At 41.8% G+C, this 23,466-nt stretch overlaps 2 protein-coding genes across 2 annotated transcripts in view; one reads left to right on the top strand and one right to left on the bottom strand.

Moving 5' to 3' along the window:
• CRYZ (crystallin zeta) overlaps nucleotides 1-5,143 on the bottom strand; it is an 11,816-nt gene extending 6,673 nt beyond the window's left edge. The window contains exons 1-2 of the mRNA XM_083448449.1: nucleotides 3,913-5,143; nucleotides 442-558 (exon numbers count right to left, since the gene is read on the bottom strand). Coding sequence (XP_083304575.1) covers nucleotides 442-552 — 111 coding nt within the window. The 5' untranslated portion in view covers nucleotides 553-558; nucleotides 3,913-5,143. The remainder of the gene's footprint in view (nucleotides 1-441; nucleotides 559-3,912) is intronic.
• A 55-nt stretch (nucleotides 5,144-5,198) lies between these two features.
• On the top strand, nucleotides 5,199-15,014 carry TYW3 (tRNA-yW synthesizing protein 3 homolog). The gene is made up of 6 exons (XM_083448458.1): nucleotides 5,199-5,454; nucleotides 8,104-8,184; nucleotides 11,765-11,863; nucleotides 13,161-13,232; nucleotides 13,957-14,090; nucleotides 14,308-15,014. Exons 1-6 carry the CDS (start codon nucleotides 5,266-5,268, stop codon nucleotides 14,531-14,533), a joined length of 801 nt encoding a protein of 266 aa, XP_083304584.1. The 5' UTR covers nucleotides 5,199-5,265; the 3' UTR covers nucleotides 14,534-15,014.
• Nucleotides 15,015-23,466: the final 8,452 nt, after the last annotated feature.

The following is a 23,466-nucleotide window of genomic DNA, read 5'->3' on the forward strand; positions in this document are numbered from 1 at the left end:
AGTGTGACTGGCCCAAGGTCACCCAGCAGCTGCATGTGAAGGAGCGGAGACGCGAACCCAGTTCACCAGATTACGAGTCTAGTCTACTGCTACACCATACTGGCTCTCTTATTAAGCATTAAGAACACAAATCCGCCCCCCTTTTTTTTGGTAACAGGCAAACCAATATTCATTCCCTTAGAACGTTTGCAGGATCTTTTATAAAACAGAGCCAAAGGTAAGCACAAAAGTTATAGCAGTACTTATGCAGTTGGTCTGGCAAGCAATGGCATGTACAGATGTCAGGATTGCCCTCCAGGGCTGTGTTCTATGGGATTTTTACTCTGTTTGCAAATTCATTCTGCATGCTGCAGAAAAGTCTCCAATAACTGTTAAATAACAATAATGCTAATTTCAGTATGTACAGTATTTATATTTCCAGTTCAAGGTCTTCGTTTTTACCTGGTTCTCTCCTGGAACTGGCAAGGGAATATCTGCTTGCAGCTTAAGCACTTCAGGTCCACCAAATTCAAACACTTTGACAGCTCTCATCACATTTCTCCCGGCTGCCATGGCAACCTGAAAAATCACAGAGATAAAATACTGTACTATCTTAACCTCCACCGCCTTTTCCACTTCAAAGAGAAAGGATCAAATTACTTGCTCTTCAGGTGAAATTTAAATCGGAAGGTTCACCATGCATTTCACTCTGTTCTAACAATGTGCTGCCAATTTGAGGCTTTTCGACTTATAAAATTAGCCTGCAAAGGAGAACTAATAGTTTCACTTTGGATAAGAAATGAATCAGATCGCAATCCTGTATCCTCTTACCTAGGAGTAAGCCCCATTTATTTACATCTTAGTGGACAAATACAGGACAGCACTGTTAAATATGCAGAAGTTTGCACAAACACACAGAAACCAGCTTGGAAAGGATATCTTTTGACACATCTTCAGAAGACCTTACAAGTGGAGTTACACTAGCTTCAAAAAAATTTTTTAACCTATAAAGACTTTATGCCTGGAGAAGAGTTTGAAATCCAAATAATGGGAATCATAGGTGGGGAAAATCCTATACAGTCATACCTCGGGTTGAAGCAGCTTCAGGTTAAGTATTTTCGGGTGCATTACTTTTGCTGCTGGTGCATGCGCAGACGCTCAAAATGACATACGCGCATGTGCGGAAGCGGTGAAACGAGACCCGCATAGACACATGTTACGTTCTACTCAGGATGCGAACGGGGCTCCGGAACGGATCCCGTTCTCATCCAGAGGTACCATTGTATCCTTTGGGTCCTGCTTGCGGGCTTCACATGGACATCTTATGAAAACAGAGCATCTCCTCCCATTAGGTTACATGGGCTGTTTTGGCAGGGAGCTCCTGCACTGGCAAGGGGTTGAGCTGGATGACCTTTGAGATTCCTTTCAACTTTTAGGATTCTATAGAAGTGGCTCATTCTCTCTCACAGCCATTTTAACCAGTATTAGAAACTCAGATATAGAAGCTAATTGCCAAATGGCACATTAAACCTAGGTTAAAGTCGCCACAACGGAATGTCTCAACACTTTTTTTTTTTGCAACAGGGTTTATTAATTATTATCATTATCATCATTATCATTATCATCATCACCATCATTTCATTTCTATACCGCTTTATATTTTAAAGGAAGAATCTCAAAATGGTTTACAACACATTAAAGCATCAAAAAACCAAATCAGGACTAAAAGAAAATTCAAGTTTCAATGAAAATACTTCAAGAGACATTTTGCTGCCCCTATATTTATTTACCTACTTGATTTATATAGCTGCCCAATAGAAGTACTCTAGGAAGCCAGTGTGGTATAGCAGTTAGAGTGTCAAACTAGGGCCTCGGAGATCAGGGTTCAAATCCCAACTCAAGTCATGAAACTCACTGGGTGAAATTGGGCCAGTTACAGCCTCTAACCTACCTCAAAGGGTCCTGGTAGGGATTAACTGAAGTAGGGATGAACCATGTACTCCTTGGAGAAAAAAGTAGGATGTAAATGCCCTTCTGCTTGCCTGCTTAAGAAAGCTGGAGGGGCCAGCCAGCCAGGTGTCAGTTGCCAACGTGGCACTCAAAGATTTCCAAATGGCCACAACTGGACCTGCACCAGTCATAAAACATACCTGGCTCCTGGGGAATTTTGAGCACTGATTTTAACACCTGTGCTGGCTGCTTTCTTCTGCCTAACCTGCTTCTGCTTTGAAAATGCTTGGCGTCAGCCTCAAACAACTGATCAATAAGCATGAAATCAGAACCCAGAGAGCAAGTTCACTTGCATTTAGGAAGCAGCCATACAGATCTTAAATTGTGGCCCTTGGAACCATCTCTTGGGGAAGAAATGAAGGGCTCCCAAACTACTTCAAGTTATCCCTGGCATTCCAAGATTGAGTAACTATTGACATTAATTCAAACTCTGCACTCTGGCCTAAATCAACAATATCTTGTTTAGGCTGTAAATTGTAAAGTCACCCATGGAAAAAAAGAGTGGGGGAAGACAGAAGGTTCTAGAAACTTGATCAAAAATCTCTGGGCACAGAAAAGGCCTTGTGAAAGTTAATAAGCAGCCTTCTATTATCCCTGTTGTAAGATGTTAAGGTATACCCCTTTGCTACCATAGGTGCATCTATCCATGTTAATATTTGCATTTCAACTGCAACCAGCATTAACCTTTGTATCCTTCTAAACCAGTAGAATTTAGATGAGAATAATGTTTAACTTTGACTGGTGTAGACATAACAAAGGTCATTGTAGTGGTTGGGAAAAACAAACCAAAAAGGGAGAGAAACAAATCAGCTTGAAATGATGGCAATGAGAAAAAAAATATATTCTCAACTGCCCTTACCACATACCAAAAATGTCTCACGTTTCTATTCAGGAACTATGGTAGACTACTTCAGATGTACAGAAGTCACCAGTTTACTCTTTTCCCCATACATGAGAGCAGTTGTTAAGACCTCTTCTTTTAAACATCACTTTCTGGACTTGTTGCCGTCAAATTGGCACTTTCAGCAACTATTCTGAAGCTGTTTGTAAATGCCAAACAATACTGTATTAAATATGTGTCTTTTCTAAAATAAATTCAATAGCTTCAACAAGTTGTAGCCAAGTTAGAAACATTGTAACTCCCAATTATCAGGAGAATGAACAGATTCATGTTTCTCCTGAACTTCAGTGTGCATGGGTAACTGCCAGATTCTTATTTTAGAAAACACAGCTGGTCACATGCTTCAGAATAAAAATAACTTGTAACTTTTCTTTCAAGGTTGCTCTACATTTGTTGTTGGTTTTTTAAAAAAGTAAGAGATAACGAGATAATAAAGAGCCCCCAAATTAGTGGGACTGGCTGCCAGCTAGGATCTGGTGGAAAGTGTATACACTAAGCATACACGCCCCTGCAAACACATGTGGTTAACCAATGCCACAAGGTCTGTGTTCTCAAAAGACCTGCTTTTTTTGTGAGCAGCCGCCCTAAATAATACACTAATCTGTACTTTTGTGCATTTCCTTTGCTTTTACATTATTAAGGGTAGCTTTAGATACCCCCCCAAAAAAAAAAACCAGTTGCGATTATCACACTGACATCCTAGCATTGGTCAGCTAGTTAAGACACATTGTTTGCAGAGAGGAGCGTTTAGTATATGCAATGCAAACTCCAATCCTTTTTATGCCCACACACACGCAATACAATGCAATGCAATACAATACAGTGCAATATATATATGCTAGTTAAACTTTAAGGTGCTGCAAGGGGCTGCCAAGAGTCACCCAGCCTGGAAACCATTGCAAGCAGAAAGCCCAGCAGGGAGGACAGACCTAGATCCTATCTCCGCAACGCAGCCCGCTACGCCCTAAAGCCTTCCTTGCCAACTGTGGGTTGGGAGGGGAACCCAATTTTACGTCACTCACCCTCTTGCTGTAGAACGACGTGACTGCGCGCCTAGCTAAACGAGCCTAGCTTAAATCACAGCCTCGGTTCGCCTACTTATCTTCGACACGCCTGCGCAATGAGCTCCTTCCGGGTTCACGCAAGAGAAGCCATCTTTTCGGAGTCCCGTAAGTTCTAGTGCGCAAGCGCCGCCGTGGCGGAACCTTCGCAACCTTTGCTCCGGCGAAAGGTCTGCCAGGGCGGCGCGCGCAGTGGAAGATGTGTCTATCCTCAGCGTCGCCTGCTCGCTTAGCAACTCTCTTAATAGACAGAATTAAAACTTATAGGTGCAATTTTAATACTGTAACAATATAAAAATCATGTTAAAAGCAGTAATTGGTACAGTTAAAACTATATATTAAAACTATGCTTAATTGTTCCCCCACCCCCGGGTTTTCAGCAGTTCTTATTTTTATCTGTGAGCCGTCTTGAGTTCCAGCAGGAAAAAAGGCGCGGTATGAAGAAATACGCAGTAACAATAATAAGGACCCTAAGTAAGTATGCATAGCGTTTTGCAGCCCTGGTCCTGTGTTTACTCAGAAGTAAAGGGAGATTTTAAATCCTCGTTAAGCCTTCTTGCCTGCGAGTGAGTCCAACTGGGGACTTGCTTGCGAGTACAGTACATATGCATGTGCTTGCACTGTCTTGCTTCTCTCCTTCGGGTTCTGGATTCCCTGGCACCTGCCTATTTCCCGGAATGTCGCCCAGCGAAAGGGGGGGGGGCGCGACAAAACTCCTCCTGCTCCGCACATAAACACTGGCGCCCTTATTAGATCCAATGAAAGGTTCATTCTGTCTCCCAAAAGCAGCAGACTAGATGCCTCTAGGCAGCTAAGGCACAAACATGCACATAGAAAGACTACATCTCCTCCTTCTCACTCTCGATCCACAGCCTTCCTAACAACTCTGCAAATCCGAGAGGCTAATAATGCAATAGTGCAGCAACCCTTCGCAGACGCTTGGGAGCAAGTACTGTTGGAACTCCGTGGGGTGGATCAGGGTTGCACCGCTGCAGTCTCGAGTCCTGCACGCTTCCAGGAGCGCAATAAAGCCGGCTGAAACGCAGCGAGCCTGCCGAGGAAAACGCGCAGGATAAAAGCGCGCGGCTGCAATCCTATGCAGACTTGGAGCGGGATCCTAACCGTTCTTTCTCACAGCAACAAGCCCAATCGGTGCGCTTGGACCCCAGTCTCAAGTTACATACTCGCTCTGCCCGCGCTAGGAACATGCGCACGGGCCGCAAGTTTGTCCCAAGCGGGCCGCCGTCGGACTAAGATGGCGGCGCCCATAGAGTGGTAAAGTGGGCGGGCGGGGATGGGGGAGAGCCGGCGCCGATGGCTGATTTCAAGCGCTGGAAGGAGCAGCGGCTGTCGCGTGCGGACGGGAGCCGGAAGGGCAGCGTGGACGAGCCCATTGCGGGGATCGTGCGGCTTCTCAATGGGCGCGACAGCTTCTGCACCACCAGCTCGTGCTCGGGGCGCGTGGTTGTGCTGGAGCAGCCGCCCCTGCCTCCCCGCGCCGAGGTGAGCGCGGCTAAGGATTGCTTGGAGAAGGGAGCTGGGCTGCGGCGATACTGCCACCGCCACCAACGCAGGGGACCCGGAAACCCAGCAGCTTTTTCCTCCAGCCTAAATGGCTCAGGGTGTCTCCTGCGTCCTCTGAAGTTTTGTGCAGATTTCGGAACACCGCCCATGTTTTATTCATAAGTAAAACCTTAGTTCCGTACGCTCCTGTGCGGGGTTCTTAAAGCCTAATGCATTTCGTAAAATTTGTACACCGCTTTATTTACAAAAAAAAACCCCACCACTACACTCAAAGCGGTGTATGAAAAGATAAAACCGTAAAATCGTGGCGGGGGGGGGGGTGGAATTTGACACACTAAAACATACGAGAGGTTAAAATACTAAAACAGATTAAAACCAGTGTGCCGTTAAATCGACTTCCTCAGACTGCAGGTTTTCGAAAACGTAATAAGACATTTATTAGTCCGCTTAAGGCGCCGCAAAATTCTGGGATGCTTTTGTTGTCGGAGACGGTGGTGGCTGCTCTTCTGGAAATCCTTGCTTAGTGCGACTTGCTACTGAGTAGCCGTCAGCAATAGGAATCCAGGGGCGCAGCCATTTCTACCGATCCCCGCCCCACTCACAGCCGCTAGACGTTGGGATTCAGCATCTCCTCTCCTCAAATTGCATTATCTCCCTATGGAAAGAAATCTGCCTTTTCCAAACTTATTCAGGATTTTCAGTTCAGCTCACAGAAGTTTAAATAGGGATTGAAAACACACACCTCGTGCCTTTGTCAAGACCCAAGGTGACTCACAGCATTAAAAGGAAAACAGTTTAACAACCCACAGTCAGCATAAATGGGGATGTTTTTTTTTTGGGGGGGGGAGTAATTTTGTGGAAACAGCACCGGAAACACTGAAAACCATTTAAATGAAAAACGCGGGATGGAAATAAATGTGTAAACCCACCCTCAGAAGTCTTTTCCACAACAGCCCCTTAGTGGCCAAAGGCTTTGCCTGCTGCAGAAAGGAAAGGAGAGAGAGTGCCAGGCTAGCCTCCCATGGAAGGGTGTTCCACAATCTGGGAGGAGCCACCAAAAAGGCTCTTTCTTGTGACCTCTCCCAATGTGCCTGTCAGGGTAGTGGGACCAAAACAGAAGTCTCCCTAGAAGATCTATATGAGCCCAGGCAGGCTCATATAGAGAGATCTGATCCTTCAGTTATCCTAGACACAAGCCATAGGTCATAACTAGTGCGTTGAGGTGTTTCTGGAAACAAACGTAACCAGTGGAGTTGTTATACTCCCTGTAACTGGCTCCAGTTAGCAAGCTGGCTGCAGCATCTTAAGACACTTTCCACAGGCATCCCCACAGAGAGCATGTTTCAATAATCCAAATGGGGTATAATTAAGACATGTACCACCATGGCCAGATCAGGCGTCTCCTGGAGCAGGCACAGTTGGTGCACAAGTGTAACCCTACCCAGCCCCAGTAGAATCCCTATTTCCTGATCTGCCTTTTGACTGACCAGGTGCCTTGTCTGTTTTTTTTGTTCACCCCTATTTGGTCCATTGAGGGACGCGGGTGGCGCTGTGGGTAAAACCTCAGTGCCTAGGACTTGCCGATCGTATGGTCAAATCCCTGCGGCGGGGTGAGCTCCCGTCGTTCGTTCCCAGCTCCTGCCCACCTAGCAGTTCGAAAGCACCCTTAAGTGCAAGTAGATAAATAGGTACCGCTTTATAGCGGGAAGGTAAACGGCGTTTCCGTGTGCTGCGCTGGTGCAGGCTCGCCAGAGCAGCTTCGTCACGCTGGCCACGTGACCCAGAAGTGTCTTCGGACAGCGCTGGCCCCCGGCCTCTTAAGCGAAGATGGGCGCGCAACCCCAGAGTCGGTCACGACTGGCCCATACGGGCAGGGGTACCTTTACCATTACCTTTTATTTGGTCCATTACTGACACCAGACAATGGTTTAGCACTGAAACACCTTCCTCAGATTTAAGATGGAGAGAGAGTGAGTTGGATGTCATCTGCATACTGGTGACACTGAAACCCAAAACTCTGGTCAAGGTTATCGATGGAGGTCCATTCTTAAGCTGAAACTATTCTTAACCTGAGGTACCACTTTAGCTAATGGGGCCTCCTGCTGCCGCTGCCCCACCGGAGCACGATTTCTGTTCTCCTCCTGAAGCAAAGTTCTTAACCCGAGGTACTATTTCTGGGTTAGCAGAGTCTGTAACCTGAAGCGTATGTAACCTGAAGCGTGCCCAAGGTACCACTGTACCAGTAGCTGGAAATCACAGGTGGGAGAAAGAGCGTTTTTGAACTCAGGTGCAGCTTCCTATGGGCATTGTGAGAACAGGATACTTTATCAGGCCTTTGGCCTGATCCAACAGCAGTCATCTTCTGTTCATAAGGTTTCTTTTACATAAGCCCAATGTGGCAGGTTCCAAAAAAGATTGTTTTTGGTTATTTCTCTTATCTCCTTCCCTCTCCTTCCGCTGAAACATCTCAATACTCTCACTTTGACACATTTGTTTCACCATGCTATGCTTTTCTGCCTGGCCTTTCTTTCTCCCACTCACCTGCGGCGTGAAATTTGCTGTGGGAAGTGTTTTGCATTGGTTTCTATATATCCAGAGATTTGTGAAACGATTTCGCCTTCCCGCTAGGCTACCACCGGCTTTGAGATACAGAAGCAGAATTGCACCTGGCTCATGGTGACCCATCAAATATGTACAATCGAAAACGTGGTAAGAGAACTGTTCCAGGGTGAATTCTTTATGCATGCTTAGAAAATCCTTGTTTGTGCCATTTGCATACAGTCAATAATTTTGAGATTTATTTTGAGATCTGGAAATTGTAGCAGTTTCCAATATCTACCAGGTGAGGGCAGACTTAGGGTAGCTGATGCAAGATGTTAGCACAGAAATAAAATGCCATTGTTGTAGAATGATATGTTTAGATTTTTCATATTTGGCTAATAGAACTGTTACAGTGAAAGTATGAGAGATCTTTAACATCTATGAATATTAGTTGCATGTAATATAGGCTGTATTTCACTCGTTTAAAAAAGTGGACTACCAAGTTTTTAAAGAAGGCAAGACATTTGATTCCATCATTGCTGTATTTCTGCTTGTAACAGTTATAATCTTTGTGTGATAGCCTTAATGCTATCACACAAATATTATAATTGCTACCTGTCTGATTCAGGATTTCCAGGAGCCTAGTTCTTCTACACCAGAAGACACAGCATTCCACGCTTGTAGATCTGATTGAATCTCTGGAGGGAAGACTGGAGTTCCAGTAACTAAATACGTGAAAATATTTCCCTGACGCCCCTTTCTCAAAACACCACATGGCAAAACTCTCTATTATTATTATAGTTTAATGAAAAATGGGTATTTCTGAGATCTGAAAAAGGACTTGTTTCAACCTCAGCAGTATATAATTACAGTTCCAGAAGTTATGCTTTCATATTTATTGATTGAGAGCCTGATCCTACACCCACTGGGAATTTGGCAGTTGGCTTTTGTGGAAGAAAGGCGGGAGTGTACATAGGAAATTACTTTCAGTATTTTAATATTAAAGTTGAGCCTTTTGCAGGAAATTAGTGATCTAGAAGCTATATGGTAACAATATCCTTCAATCACAATGCATATTTCAGAACCATATTTTGAAGAAACGTGATTTGTCTCTATAGATTTAGCCAAAGAAACTATAAGCATGTGTAGAGGAAAAACAGCCAGTGCTTTCTTTGAAGTATGCATCATAGCAGCTCTGATACCCAAAAGCTGTGTTTTAAAATGAATTTGTCTGTTGAAGCTGCTTTCTTTATCTAGTGATACTACTACTGTGGCAAATTCCTTTTTCTTTTATCTCAAGGTACACCCAGGGTGTCCTCCTTCCATACCTGCCTATATCTTTTTTTGGATTTATGGTTTAGGATGATGATTAAATTGTATTTTATATGCTTCCTCTTCCTAGGATAGAGGATAAATCATTTTAACTGTAACTGCTCTGTTAGACTTACCTGTGAAAACTGGGGGGTGGGGGAAAGGGAACATAGAAAAATATGTTTGAGAGTCTGTCATTAAAGTAAATTTTCAAATACACTGGCACCTTCATAATTAGGGTATTTTGAATGGAGTACGTATTTAAGAGCATAGGCCAGCTGATCTTAATTAAGCTTATCATTTCCAATGATTGGTTGAGTGGAGGAAGTTCGAACAACTGATCTTTATTCTATCCCCTGTGCCTCCCTGGAAACTCTCACTAGAGTTTGGGTGGATCTCCTGAACACTAGGGGCTGTACAACTGCAGTGCGAGGAGGGCAAAAGAATCTTGATCCAGGAGTCTCTCCCAACCCTCTGGCGAGGATTTCCCAGCAACCTTTCTCTTCTGACAGGGTTGCATGCTTTGCCTTCCACTTGCACAACCATAGTATACAACCCCTTGTTTTTACTTCAAGAGGTTAGTATAGAATTTCAGGGGCTGGTAGTTAAAGGACCGGGCTCTTATTTTTAGATCTCTAGCCCATAGTCGAAAGAGCATGGAGAAGAAGTGCTGAATCCATATGCCATGCAATATGGTCAAAGAGCCCAGGCGAGCTTAAGGTGTTAAAGAAGATGAAGTTGTGTGTCCTAGCAACCGTGTGGTCTCCTAGCAGCAGACATTCCATCAGGTAGCAGAAGGGAGGGGGAGAAAAGAAGAAGGGTTGTCATCAATCATCGCTGCTGAGAGACAAGCTGCCTTTGGCTCTTCCTCAGAGCTGTCACTTAGTGACAGCCATTCTATCCCAGCTGATTGTTGTATGAACTGTTTCTTCCCCACCCCACACTAAGGACTGCCTTAGCAAGCCGCTCAGGGAACCTTTTCAGCTAATGAGTGGGCAAAAGCAGTTTTAATTAATTATTGAATAATTGGTATTGGAGGTGTAACCTTTCTATGTAGAGAAATTTGATGTGCCTAACTTGAATCTATAACTTCATTAGAGACCTGCAAACCTGTAGAAAGTTTGGGAAAAAATCAGATGTTATATGAAGATTTCTAATGATATTTTAAAGAAAAAACTAATACAGTGGTACCCCGGGTTAAGTACTTAATTCGTTCCGGAGGTCCATATTTAACCTGAAACTGTTCTTAACCTGAAGCACCACTTTAGCTAATGGGGCCTCCTGCTGCTGCCACGCTGCCGGAGCACGATTTCTGTTCTCATCCGGAAGTAAAGTTCTTAACCTGAAGCACTATTTCTGGGTTAGCAGAGTCTGTAACCTGAAGTGTATGTAACCTGAAGCGTGTGTAACCTGAGGTACCACTGTACATACATCCTACCAACAATAGTTGGATTTGTTTTGATTTGTAGTTATTTTAATTGATGCATTCTTTCCTTTCACTTTGCAATATCGTTTGAATTAGTGTGGCCTACTACAGATTAATCACTACTCTTGGCTCATAACTATAGCTGAAAGCATTACTTAAATTCAGGCCAGATTATTTATTTTGGATGGGCAGAAAAATAGAGAAACTTTGATCTGTGCAGGCAAGAACTTCTATAGAGTACAAACTTTCACATGGTTGGCACCAGCCATGATCCGACAATGGTAATTTAGCAACTGTACAAATTCTGCTATGGTAAAAAATCCTCACTGAAGGGAAATTATACTCTAGCTGGAGCTGCTGCTTTTATCTAGCATAGAATAGTGACATTTACTAGACTAGATTTCAGTCTGCTTCTGTGCTGGTCAATCTCTTTCCAAAGTGGAGAGATAATATTCCTGAATGAAGGCACTGCTGAGAGGAAAAAGTAGTCATATACTGGTCTCTCCCCCCTCCCTATTTAAAAGGTTACATATGCAGAAAAAAAGTCTTCCTTTTAAAAAAAAAGTTTCACAATTTGATTGTTGAATATGTGCCCCCTCCCAAAATTTGCACATCTCTCAAAGCAGTGCTTTAACCTTGCTGCTAGACTTGAGTATTTTAAAAAACCAACAGATTATTTGGAGGCTTTTGGTGAGACTTTACGAATGAGTGTGTACATTGTGGACAGTCACAACTACACAGCACTGCCTCCAGAGCTCTAAAATGATATCACCTGTATCTTTGGGAAGTCAAATCCCAGTAGAATGTGTAGCTGAATCCATTATGCTGAAGGGAATAAACCAAGCAGAGTATGTAAAGTAGTACGAGTTGTAGAAATTTATTTTTAATTAGCAGGCTGAATCAGCTTCTGCTGTGCAGTGTTTTTGAGATGCTAAAAAGGCTAGCTATTTTTTTTTTTATGGCTCACAGATGTAGCACTGATAGTAACATACTGTACTGTGGATCTTCCAGCTTACAGCCTTACAGAAAGCGACAGATGATGCCATATTCAAATTTGAACCATTTGTGCTTCATGTGCAGTGTCAAGACCTTCAAGATGCACAACTTCTGGTAAAGTGAAGTATTGCTGTTGTACTTAAATTCCATACTTGCTACATAAGAAACAGTTGGCTCTTAACTAAGTTCTCACACCTACAAGCATTCCCCAAAGCATTCTGCGTTTAATAACTAGGACTATGGAAATACGATGATGGGAGCGAAATGGGATTTTTATTATTTCTGCAGATGTGATGCTCACAAGTGAAATTATGGTTTGGTTAAAATCAACGGCAAAGATCCCACTGATGTTGGAATGAGAATTTCAGAAACATTGCCTGTCTTATTTGGCTGACATGGTTTCGTGTGGTAGCCAGCACCCTTTCGGGGCTAAACTTGTGATAATTAAGATTGTGACCATGCATCTTCCAGGAGCTATTGCAAGCTTCTTTCTACTACTTTGGTTCACATCAGCAAAAAAAATAATAATGCTATATTTGGCTTTTCCTAACTTTTTGGCCATGCTGAGTACTATGTAATATGGCCACAATTTGGAGAAGTGCCTACTAGAGAAGACTTGGTGTTGCTGTTTTTTTTCCTAAATGGCAACTCTTCGTCCATCCAGCGTTTCTCAAACTTGGGTCCCCAGCTGTTGTTGGACTATAACTCCCATCATCCCTGACCACTAATCCTCTAAGCTAAGGATGGTGGGAGTTGTAGTCCCAAAACAGCTAGAGACCCACGTTTGAGAAACACTGGTCTGTGCCATATTGCAAGCTGTGTTTAAAGCTGGATGTTTTTTTCCCAAAAGTAGCCTTTGGAAATTGTTTGGCAGCTCTGCTGCTCGAGAGCTCTCTCATGCACTGAGAGCAGAAGTGGGGCCATATTCCTTTGTGGGGAACCTTCTGGGGGCTGTAGGAAAATGGAGGGTGGGCCAGAAAGAAAAGTGGGTGGAGCAACAAATGTGAATGAGGTGTCGCCTCAGAAGGCTCCAGGGGGCTGGATTAGGCCTCTGGGTCTGAGCTTCCTCGCCCCTGAATTGCCTGTAACATGCAGCTTTTAAGCTTTCCGATTCATAACACATTTCCACATTGCCATCAAGCATGCCCCTATTGAATTCAAATCGTGAACATTTTAGAGTTGCAATACAATTTATAGCATGGTGTTTTATCTAAAGCTCATGGGTATTTCAAAGCAGAAACAACCGTTTATAATTCAGGTTTTAATATAACAAGTTATTTGAAATAACCATCCCTATTTCTGAAAGTATTTAGACTAGAAACAAATACTTGACAGTGCACTTAGTTTCATTGTTGTCCATCTCTCCGAGGCCATAGATTGATGATGGCTGTTTCCCTCTTGCCTTTTACAGCACAAAGTGGCTATAGATGCCGGGTTCCGGAACTCTGGCATAACTGTTGGCCGAAAAGGAAAAATTATGATGGTATGTTATGTGTTCCTACATTTCAGGGGGGGTGGCAGGCACAGCCGGAGTACTGCTTCCATGTGGGTACTATTTACCGTATTTTTCGCTCTATAAGTCGCACCAATCCCTCTTGCTGTTCTAGCTTCAGCAATAGCTGCGCAGGCTGCATTCGCTTCATAAGACGCACACACATTTCCCCTTACTTTTTAGGAGGGGAAAAGTGTCTTATAGAGTGAAAAATACGGTATGTGGCCTTCTCAGGTTCTGCGATGGCAGGGATGTATTTCTGAGGCACTGATATGACAGGCATGAATACAGCTTTGAGTCCAGTACCCAGTAGAATGCTGTGGTCCTAACAATAATGCTGAAGAGAATAAAGCAGAACCAGAGTGGTAGTGCAAGTTTCAGATACATTTTTTTTTAAATACGTGGAATCAGCTTCAACCCATCTCTTGGTGCCCCCAAATGCTCTTGGTCAGACCTTGAGAGCAGCCACAGCCCTAAAAGTCATTACATCGTGGTTGCCACATATATGACCACATGCTACTTTTCATCAAGCTATGTGAATGTACTTTGTGGTGGAAATATGCAGTGTATCCCTTTTGCTATCTTGTTCCCAAAATACAATGATAAAATTATTACTTTTCTTTAATGAATTTGCCTCCCCGGTGGGGGTAGCTGCTGCCTCCAGATCAGTTAAAGGTGGTAAAATCTAGGTTTTCTGTTTTCGTCTCACTTGCAGGCTGTCCGAAGCACTCACTGCTTAGAAGTTCCCCTAAGCAGGAAAGGAAAACTGATGGTCAGTGAAGAATACGTAGACTTTGTGGTTCAAGTCGCTAATCAGAAGATGGAAGAAAATTGGAAGAGAATTGACAGGTTTGTTAACAATAAGTTTCTAGTTTATACCAATCCTAGCAGTTAAAATATTGGCAGCAGGAAAAGGAAGAAGATGTAGATAAGATGCAAGTGGTAAGCTAGCAGATAGAAAGCTAAAATTAACTTATTTGGACTCAGCAAGTTAAATACATAAATGTCTAGCTGACCTTGAAGAAACCCAAGTCCATATGCCTTTATTTTATTTTATGTTTTAAAGGTTTTACAGCTCTCTCCAGCTTGCTTTGGAAAGCAGAGACCATTCCATTAGCTCACCTCTTGAGGAGAAAGAAGAGAACAATGAAGAGAACAATACCATGGACTCCTACAGAAGAAAAATAAAGTCTAAAGGAACTGAAAAGGATGGTGAATGTACTTCTCCTGGGAAAAACAGAGGCTTAGAAAGTGAAGATGAGACAGAAAACAGTCTTGGTGTTTTCCACTAAAATATGCTGCATATAATTGTGTGAAGTAGATATATATATCCACATTATGTTTGTATAATGTTTAGTTTGTTTTGCTCTTTGTGAGAGCTTAGCCGATAGATTACTGTGCTCTATAAAGTAGCATTTTCTTAACATAGATTACTATGGATATTAAGTTACCAGCAAAGTAATAGAATGCCACAAAATGTCAATGAACATGGGGAAGTGGCATTTTTAATACTGGAGGTAAAACCTGTTCTTCAAGCAATATTGTTTTACACAAAATATGCAATATTCCAAACTACCTAATTCCAAACTACCACCATAGTTGTGCGCTGTATTTGCTATTCCAGTTTTGAAAACCCAATCTGAAAGTTCTGTTGTTAAATATATTTATCTTCTTCACTTAGTAGAGATAACTTCAAATGTTTGTGAGACGAAAATAAGTGTGAAACAAATTCATCCTTGATTATGCTACTGAAATAAATGGTTGTCACAAGCATTAATCTTTGCCATGTCAGTCATTTGTAAACTTTTCACTCCAGACAAGTAAACAAAATCAGATTATAAAAGAATTAGGCAGTGATATTTCTATTCGGAGATCACATTTTTCTTCATCTTTTAGTGGGGTTCACATAATAGAGACTCATTTGTACAAGGAGTTTTGCTTTTGCAATGGAACGTCTCCTCCAACATGACTCTTGATCTTTTCTGAAGCATCTGGGTGGGACGCAAGGAGAAGAAATGTTTAATTTAATTTATTTATATTCAAGGCTGCTTACAGCATTGAAAAACAGCAATTATAAAATAGTAGATAATAAAAACAAACTAGTTTAAAACACTGACTTGAATACACCACAACATATCTAAAACCAGCAGTTAAAGTATACGGTAATTTGCCAGAACAACAGTTCCAGCCCACAGGTGGAAGTCTTTGCACCACTGGGACAACTTTGTTGAATACAAATCTTTTATGTTCCTGAGCACCATTACACTCATTGCTTTAAAGATTTTAGATGGGTGTCTCTGACTGGAAATACTGTTTATATAAACAGGCAGTGTTGGCTTTTAGCCTAATAATAGTCATTGCTTTTTTGATGTAGCCAGAAAACTCTTCCACATGAGAACAGCCAGGAGCCAAAGGGACAAGAGAAAGAAAACTTGATGCGCCTGAGGAAAAGTGAAAGTTCCTTTGATTAGTTTCTTAGTTTTCTCAGCACTTTAGTAATAGTATTTCAAAATTCACTCATAGCAGGCACTAAGCGGTCCAGGCCTTGCTTTTGACTCTCTTGTGAAATGAACTCACTTAAACATTCTTCAAACTCTCGAGTTCATTATGTTCTTCCCAAGCCACATTTTGCAAACCCGCTTCTATATCATGGTTTGGTCCAAACTGTAATGTGGGATTAACTATGGTTAGCACTAACACCAGTGCACTCCACCGTAGCTTATTACCGTTTAGGTCATTGAATAGGCAACACTACATCTGCACAACCCAAAGAAATGTTGACATTGCTCAAGGCGATGCTAATGATGCTATAAAAGGGACGCTATACTTGCATACACCTGAATTGATTATTCAACTCTTAAATCAACCACAAGTGAATTTTTTGTATATGTGTGTGTGTGTTGGTAGACAAGTCATCACTTGATGCTGCAGTCATTAGGAAGACCAGGCATTTGTGAATTCACTTTTTAGGCTTCAAAAAGTAGAACTTCAGGGCTGCCGGATCCTGCAGCTTTTAAACAAGCAAAGGGTAAGAAGCAGAATTCAGTCACTGAATATATAATGTGTGTTATGTCACTGAAGACATAATGTGTGTTGTTGGTCCTGCTGATCCAGGGATGACCTCTTCAGCCATCAAAGAATATGTACCGTATTTTTTGCTCTATAAGACTCACTTTTTCCCTCCTAAAAAGTAAGGGGGAAATGTGTGTGCGTCCTATGGAGCGAATGCAGGCTGCGCAGCTATCCCAGAAGCCAGAACAGCAGGAGGGATTGCTGCTTTCACTGCACAGCGATCCCTCTTGCTGTTCTGGCTTCTGAGATTCAGAATATTTTTTCTCTTGTTTTCCTCCTCCAAAAACTAGGTGCGTCCTGTGGTCTGGTGCATCTTATAGAGCGAAAAATACGGTAATTCAAATCATCCCAGAAATGCCCAAATAGATCCTATTACTTGCTGAACAGCACATAGAAATAATATTTTGTGACCCCTGTGTGTTTTAAAAAGCAGCATTCTTTATCGCTGTGTACTACATAATAAATGCAAAAAGTACAATATTTGACAGAATGCATATTAATAAAAAATAATGTTTGCTGGGAGGAAAAGACAAGGATCTCAGTTTTTAATATTGTATCCCTCAGCACAATTATATTTTTAAATGAGGTTGAAACGAGTTTAGGAATTGAAGCAGCTATCGGAAACATCTGTCGGAACAGAAGACAAGCAGTGGGGATAAGCAAAGACTGCAGTCCTGTCCATCAGGCAAATAATGTAATGTAGAACATATTTTCCTTTAAAAAAAAGTTTCACAGCAGGCCACCAGGTGGCAGTATGCAACATAGAGTCAGCAAAGAGACTTGGATTCCAGATTTTATACATGAAGGGGTGGAGGTGGGGAGTTTGGTAATTTTTAGAATAATGGAAAGCTTCTTAGTTGGGGGGTGTGGGTGTGGGAAAGCATTTTCTCAAACAGCTTGCTCAGAAAGGCCTGGAATTAAACTGACAGCATTTGGGGAGAGTGATAAATGAAATGTGTGAGGAAAATGGAAAGGCTTAAATGTCACCTTGTCATTAGGAATGTGAAAGTTAAATAAGAATGTGTCTGCACTGATTTAGACACAACATAACCCAGGTTAAACCTTTCTCACAGAGCCAGCCTATTGAAACTGTGTTAGAGATCCATGGACCTTTTTGCTGACTAAACAGATACTTGCGCGGTACAATCCTGTACGCATCAACACAGATGTAAGCTCCAATGAGCCCCATGGAACTTACTCCCAGGTATGTGTGCATAGAATTGGTGTATTTAAAATCATCTTTGTTTACAGGAAGATCCACTGGAAAATATATGTTTTTGTGGGGACCACTGATATTTTATATAAACGATCGCATGCAGTAAGAGCTTTGCACACAGAGAACAATGCACAAAATTGCACTGAATGCCATTGCATCCAGGGGTGGGAGAGACCCTATAACAGTGCAGGAAGCCCCTGGGCAAGGTCAAATGAAGACAAGAACTGGAGAGGCCAGCAAACCAGTATTATTATTACTACTAGTAGTGGTGGTAGCTGTTTTTTGCATGGTAAGCAAAACCTCTAGTCTGAAATTCGGCATAGGGTGGTGGTGACATGCAGAAAGAGAAGTGGATGCAAGGCTAAACAGGGAGGCAGTAATCTGGTTCTTAAAGAGTTACACGTGCTTACACTTACAGTTTAAACTTACAGAAGGCTGATCGCCGAAGAATTGATGCTTTTGAACTGTGGTGCTGGAGGAGACTCTTGAGAGTCCCATGGACTGCAAGAAGATCAAACCTATCCCTTCTGAAGGAAATCAGCCCTGAGTGCTCACTGGAAGGACAGATCCTGAAGCTGAGGCTCCAGTACTTTGGCCACCTCATGAGAAGAGAAGACTCCCTGGAAAAGACCCTGATGTTGGGAAAGATGGAGGGCACAAGGAGAAGGGGACGACAGTGGACGAGATGGTTGGACAGTGTTCTCGAAGCTACCAGCATGAGTTTGACCAAACTGCGGGAGGCAGTGGAAGACAGGAGTGCCTGGCATGCTCTGGTCCATGGGGTCACAAAGAGTCGGACACAACTAAACAACAACAACAAACGTACAGTTTGGCATGGAAGCTAAGGGGCTGTGCCAAACGCCTCGTGGGAAAGATGGCTTATGAGAAGGGATGGGAGGAAGGAAGAGAGCTACCACAGCCACCCACTTCCGTATTTGGAGGCACATCCCCATCCAATGAGGTTGTGCAATGCAAATCATACGCAGCTATCCCGGCATCAAGCCTCCAGATCTTTCCCACTGCCATGCCATCGGAGATCATTTCAACCGGAGGCTCCAGAGATTAAACCTAGAAGCAGTGTTATTTTTCTAGGAAAAAATAGGTGCTAGAACTCACCATGAACTCACCCTTGTTCTCTTATAATGGCAACGGCGCTCACCTGAGAGGTGCCAGAACTCAGTTCCGGAGGGCTGGAGGGGAAAAGCCCTTTGGGTTGTATCTTCCTCTCCATATATCCCCCCCCCTCTTATTTGCATAAAAACAAGAGCGTGGTATGTAATGGTGAACACTGGAGCTGTTTTGATCCACCTTCCTACTGCACCCCCTGACAAACCACTACTGAAGATGGCATGTGATGCACCCTAGAGAATTCAGCTGGATGGAAAAACCTGCACCTTCCCTAGAATATGTGGGGCTGCCATGGGCTCTTTGGATCTCAGCCAGTTGCTATTCAAGTTAGGGTACACCTGCCTTATTTCTAATATACTATAACTTATCACTCCTATGCAGACGAAAGCTCATACCAATAACAAACTTAGTTGGTCTCTAAGGTGCTACTGGAAGGAATTTTTTTATTTTGTTTCGACTATGGCAGACCAACACGGCTAGCAACCTGTAACTAATCACTCCTAATAGGTTTAACAAAAAAGTAGTTATTAAGAGCAATAGGTTATAGCTTATTATAAATAATGTGGGTGTTCCCACAATACACACAGTAATAATAATATTTATCAAGCGAGTACATGGCAGCTAAATGCTCTGTTTAGGCCAAGGAAATAGACACATTCTTGCCCATATTCTAAAGCAGAAAAAGGCACAAGATGGGAAGGGAGTAGGGGGAGTTGGAAATGGAAAACTGAGCCAAGACATTTGGGGAGGGGTTGGGGGGGGAAAGAAGATTGACTGGAGCAAAGCATACATAGGAGAGAAACAAGAGATGCATTTTTTAAAAGGTGGATACCGATGTTATTAACGTGCCACATAATATTGTATGATCAGGATAGCATACTTTTGAACTAATGCACTGTTTTCAATACTGTACTGGCATTCTCTTAATTCTTTAATCCACACAGTTTATGTACCTCACTGGATTATATCCTACTAACGCATAATGACTGGAAAACACTTTTCCTTTGCTTCTCGGGTTAGTCGGAGCTATGTGTTCAAAACAGTGCAGGACTGTTAATTTCTGGAATTTGTGTCTTTGTGTTTCTCTTGTGGCAAATATTGGAACATGGTTTTCAAAGGTCTGTGATAGCCTTTAAATCCTTTGCCTCTGTAGCCAGCGTGAAAGATGAGTCACAAAGGCAGTTGCAATATGATAAAGAGAAAATAAAAGGAGTGGTAATGGCCTACAGCTCTAAATGAAATATATATTAATTTAATAAGTAAATCAATAAAAATAGCTCTGCCAGTCATCAGCTAGAGGGACTGTCAATTGATTGATAACTGAGAACAGAACCATTGTTTATAGTTTCCAATAATATTCAGACTTCAGCTTTTTGAGTTGTTGAATGAACAACTTAAATTATCAGTTTTCACTTCTGAATGTTTTAGAAGCCACAGCACAGGGAATGAAATTTCAAGGAAGCTGCACAAATTTTCTGGGATTTGCAAAATAAATTTAGAAAATACTGACATATTCACCCTTAAAATGTTACATCTTTTAAAAAACAAAACTCTTCATATTTAGCTTTACATTTGTACCTAGAGGAAGGGTGTATGAGGCTGTTGTATTTGAGCTGGACCTGCTGAATATTATTGAAGCTTGGGGGGGGCATAAAACTGAAAGTATGTTTTCTTTATGATTACACAGCTGAAGCAAACTGAAAATAAATATGAGGTTTTTGCAAGTAAAATATATATCAAGATTTCATATGTCAAAGTTTTTAAACTTAACCTGATTTTAAAATCATGTTTACTGAGAAAGTACCTGAGGGTTGTGTTTAAAATTCAAGTTTTGTACAGTATTGTCTACTGTCTATAGTCAGATTTGCTTGGTACATATATTATATGGGTTGGTGCGTTTCTATTATTTCAGCACTATCTACCACACAGATTCCCCCTCTGATTTTCTTCTTCTTCTCATTTCAATGTTTCATACATATTGTAAGGATTCATAAGGTATCCAAAAGTTCTGAGTGGTAAACTGAGCCACTCTTGTTTCAATCTATACATCTTTAGAACTACTGTATACAGTATAAGTAACCGGAGTAGAACATGGCAATATTGAAACACCTACAGTTACATTTGCCTCAAATCCTTAAAAAATCAGTTCCTCCCAATCCCTTGCTGTTCTGTTGTTTTCCAGATATTATCCACACCCAACATAACACTCTGTGTGTGCCTATAGCTTTGCATTAAAAAAAACCCAAATAGACATTTATGTATCAAATTTTTATTATTATTATCTGTACAAAATGAGTAATTTCCCAATATTTGCACTGTAATTCAATTGGCTAAAAGGAAGAAAATTCAAACAAGCCCTCAGATGTCTAGTATTTCAACATCTTCTTGGTGTGTTTAATATGTGGCAGTCACTATTGATGCAGAAGTACCATTTAGGAAAGAGGAGAACAGCATTTCACCTTGGAATTTCAGAAGACATGCAGTTATCTGCAAGTTTCAGCCCTTCCTCCAGCCAGCTTACATATTTTGTGCGTGCAGGGCAATACAAAACGTTATAACTGTTGCAGTGGTTTTATGTCAAAAGGGATCGGGGTCATTTTACCAGATTTGTTTACACAGATGTTTCAAGATGCATGCATTCAAGTGTATTGCTTCCAGATTTGACATATTTGCTGTGGGAGACACTAGAGTAACACCATTGTTTGCTGCAATTGTAATGCTTTGCGCTGACCCTGCCTGGCTATTGTCATCCATGAAATGGCCCTGTGGTTCTAGGCAGGCCTGTCAAATGCATTAAAAAATGTCTTTGTTTCCAAAGGTGCTGTTTTCTCCTCTGTTAGCAATATTTATTTCACATTAAACATCTTTATCCTATCTTTTCACCGCAAGGGCAACAAAAGGGCTTAAATAATAATTGGCAAAGATCTTTAAGGGTGATATTTAAAAATGGAGAAGAATTCTAAAACGATTAAAGGGAAAGCAAGGTTTTCACATAGAATCTAGATGCTAACTGTGTTGGTGTTTAACCAGTTTGTTCTGGGGAGATCTCGACAAGCAGGGAACCTCCACACAACCCTTCCCAGCTAAGATTGTGACTTCTGTCCAGCATTAAACCAACAAGAAACAATTGCAGCAGGTATTCTTAAAACACTTTTAAGTTTTCACAGTTTAGCTTTGAAGCTATATCCAAAAGTGGGTCTTTGGATCTTGTTGAAAATAACCCCTGCAGTTAAACTGAAGCATCTTCTCCATTTTGCACTCTTTCAGTCTGGAAGGGCACCTCTGCATTCTCATCAATTTGCCGCTGATAGACACTATATGTATTGTAATGAGTTTAGCTCATTCAAATTTCTAATCACAGCCACTCTTTAATGCAGTTTGACTTATTTACCTTATGGCCATAAGAGCCTCATCATAATCGTTTGGTTCCAGTCTATGAAACGAATCCTAATGTAGCAAGGAAAATGCACTGTTGGTTGCAAGACTGAGGAGGTTGGCGGTGTCCTTGTTCATTTTTGTCTGATTTCCCAATTGCAATGCCCCCAGATCATTTTACATAAGAAACCAAAACTCCTAAGCATCTTGATTCTTCAGTTGTAGCGGGAGAACAAATTATGCACCGCTCTGCATTTTCTTTTTTGTCTGCAGCAAAACAACACCGGGCAAATCCCAACATATAGTATAAAATTATATGCTTACTTTCATTGTAAGTGCTGTTTACCTGCCTTAATTGTGGGTGGCATAGCAAAGGCAGAGTTGTTATGTGCTACTTCTAATATTTCATTTGGTAGCTCATATTTTGTAATTGCATTATACATTAAAAAAAATAAAAATAAAAAATCTATCGGTCATGAAAATGATCTTTCCCCCTGAAAACCGATACTTCTGCTGACATGCAAGTAGATGTTCACTTAATCAGACAAGACAGCAGGGGTAATTTTGAAACATAAAACTCTACAGCCCCGACAGTTTAATAAGAATCCCAAGGACTAAAGCACTAGGAGCTTCAACTGCTGTGCTGGAAGTTACTGGCTGATAATCCAAAGCAAACTAACATTCCAGGAACACATACATTGCACTAATGGACAATTCCAAGTTGGTACATCTGCTTCAGTTGGATTTCTCCTACTGTGAAGTAGATATTACATGTGTGGCCTGTAACAAAATGTTGCCATGTGAAGTGCTTCCACTCCTTTCCCCTCTCTCACCCAGATTTCTACACATACTGTACACAAATACACCTAGACAAGCAGCATTCTGTGGTCACTGAGGACACTCAACTCTCACTGGGCTGTTTTTTTGGGGGATTCCCCTTGGGGTCCCCCACCACCATATGTTTTTTGTAATTTTGCAAACATCAGGGTTCCCTTGCTCCTGCTACTCTTGCACATGAATGGTACCTTTTTGGCTACATAAGCAACGGCACTCACAACTGAGCATCGGAAATAGGGAGAATGAAACTGCATTGATGTAACCCCAACATAAATTACACTTTCTTTTAAATGAATGCAAACCTCTGTCTGGATATCGAAGAGCAGTTTTATAAACTGAAACTAGGGTTACTGAGAAAAGGGAAAGTGTGGCTTGGTCATTTGAAGCAGATTTCATGATTACTTTTCAGGCAAAAGATCAAGAGGGATTCTGAAGGTAGCTGAAAGTGTTTCAGTTGGTGAGATTTCTCTAAGCAGTTCTACATATCCTGATTATATCATATGTGGCGTGTTGTCTTGTTTGGTAAAGAGTGCTCAGTGTATCGGGTTTTTGCATGTGCTTTGCAGAAATGTAGTCCTACCCTAAAGAATCTCAGTG

The sequence above is a fragment of the Podarcis tiliguerta genome (genome assembly GCF_965153285.1).
Source record: "Podarcis tiliguerta genome assembly, chromosome: 6".
Taxonomy (NCBI): domain Eukaryota; kingdom Metazoa; phylum Chordata; class Lepidosauria; order Squamata; family Lacertidae; genus Podarcis; species Podarcis tiliguerta.

Excerpts from the sequence above, each read along its gene's own strand:
- TYW3 (XM_083448458.1), top strand. The coding sequence starts at position 5,266 with ATGGCTGATTTCAAGCGCTGGAAGGAGCAGCGGCTGTCGCGTGCGGAC. Across the intron at positions 5,455-8,103 it reads CCCTGCCTCCCCGCGCCGAG|GCTACCACCGGCTTTGAGAT; the intron begins GTGAGCGCGGCT and ends CCTTCCCGCTAG. Across the intron at positions 14,091-14,307 it reads AATTGGAAGAGAATTGACAG|GTTTTACAGCTCTCTCCAGC; the intron begins GTTTGTTAACAA and ends TATGTTTTAAAG.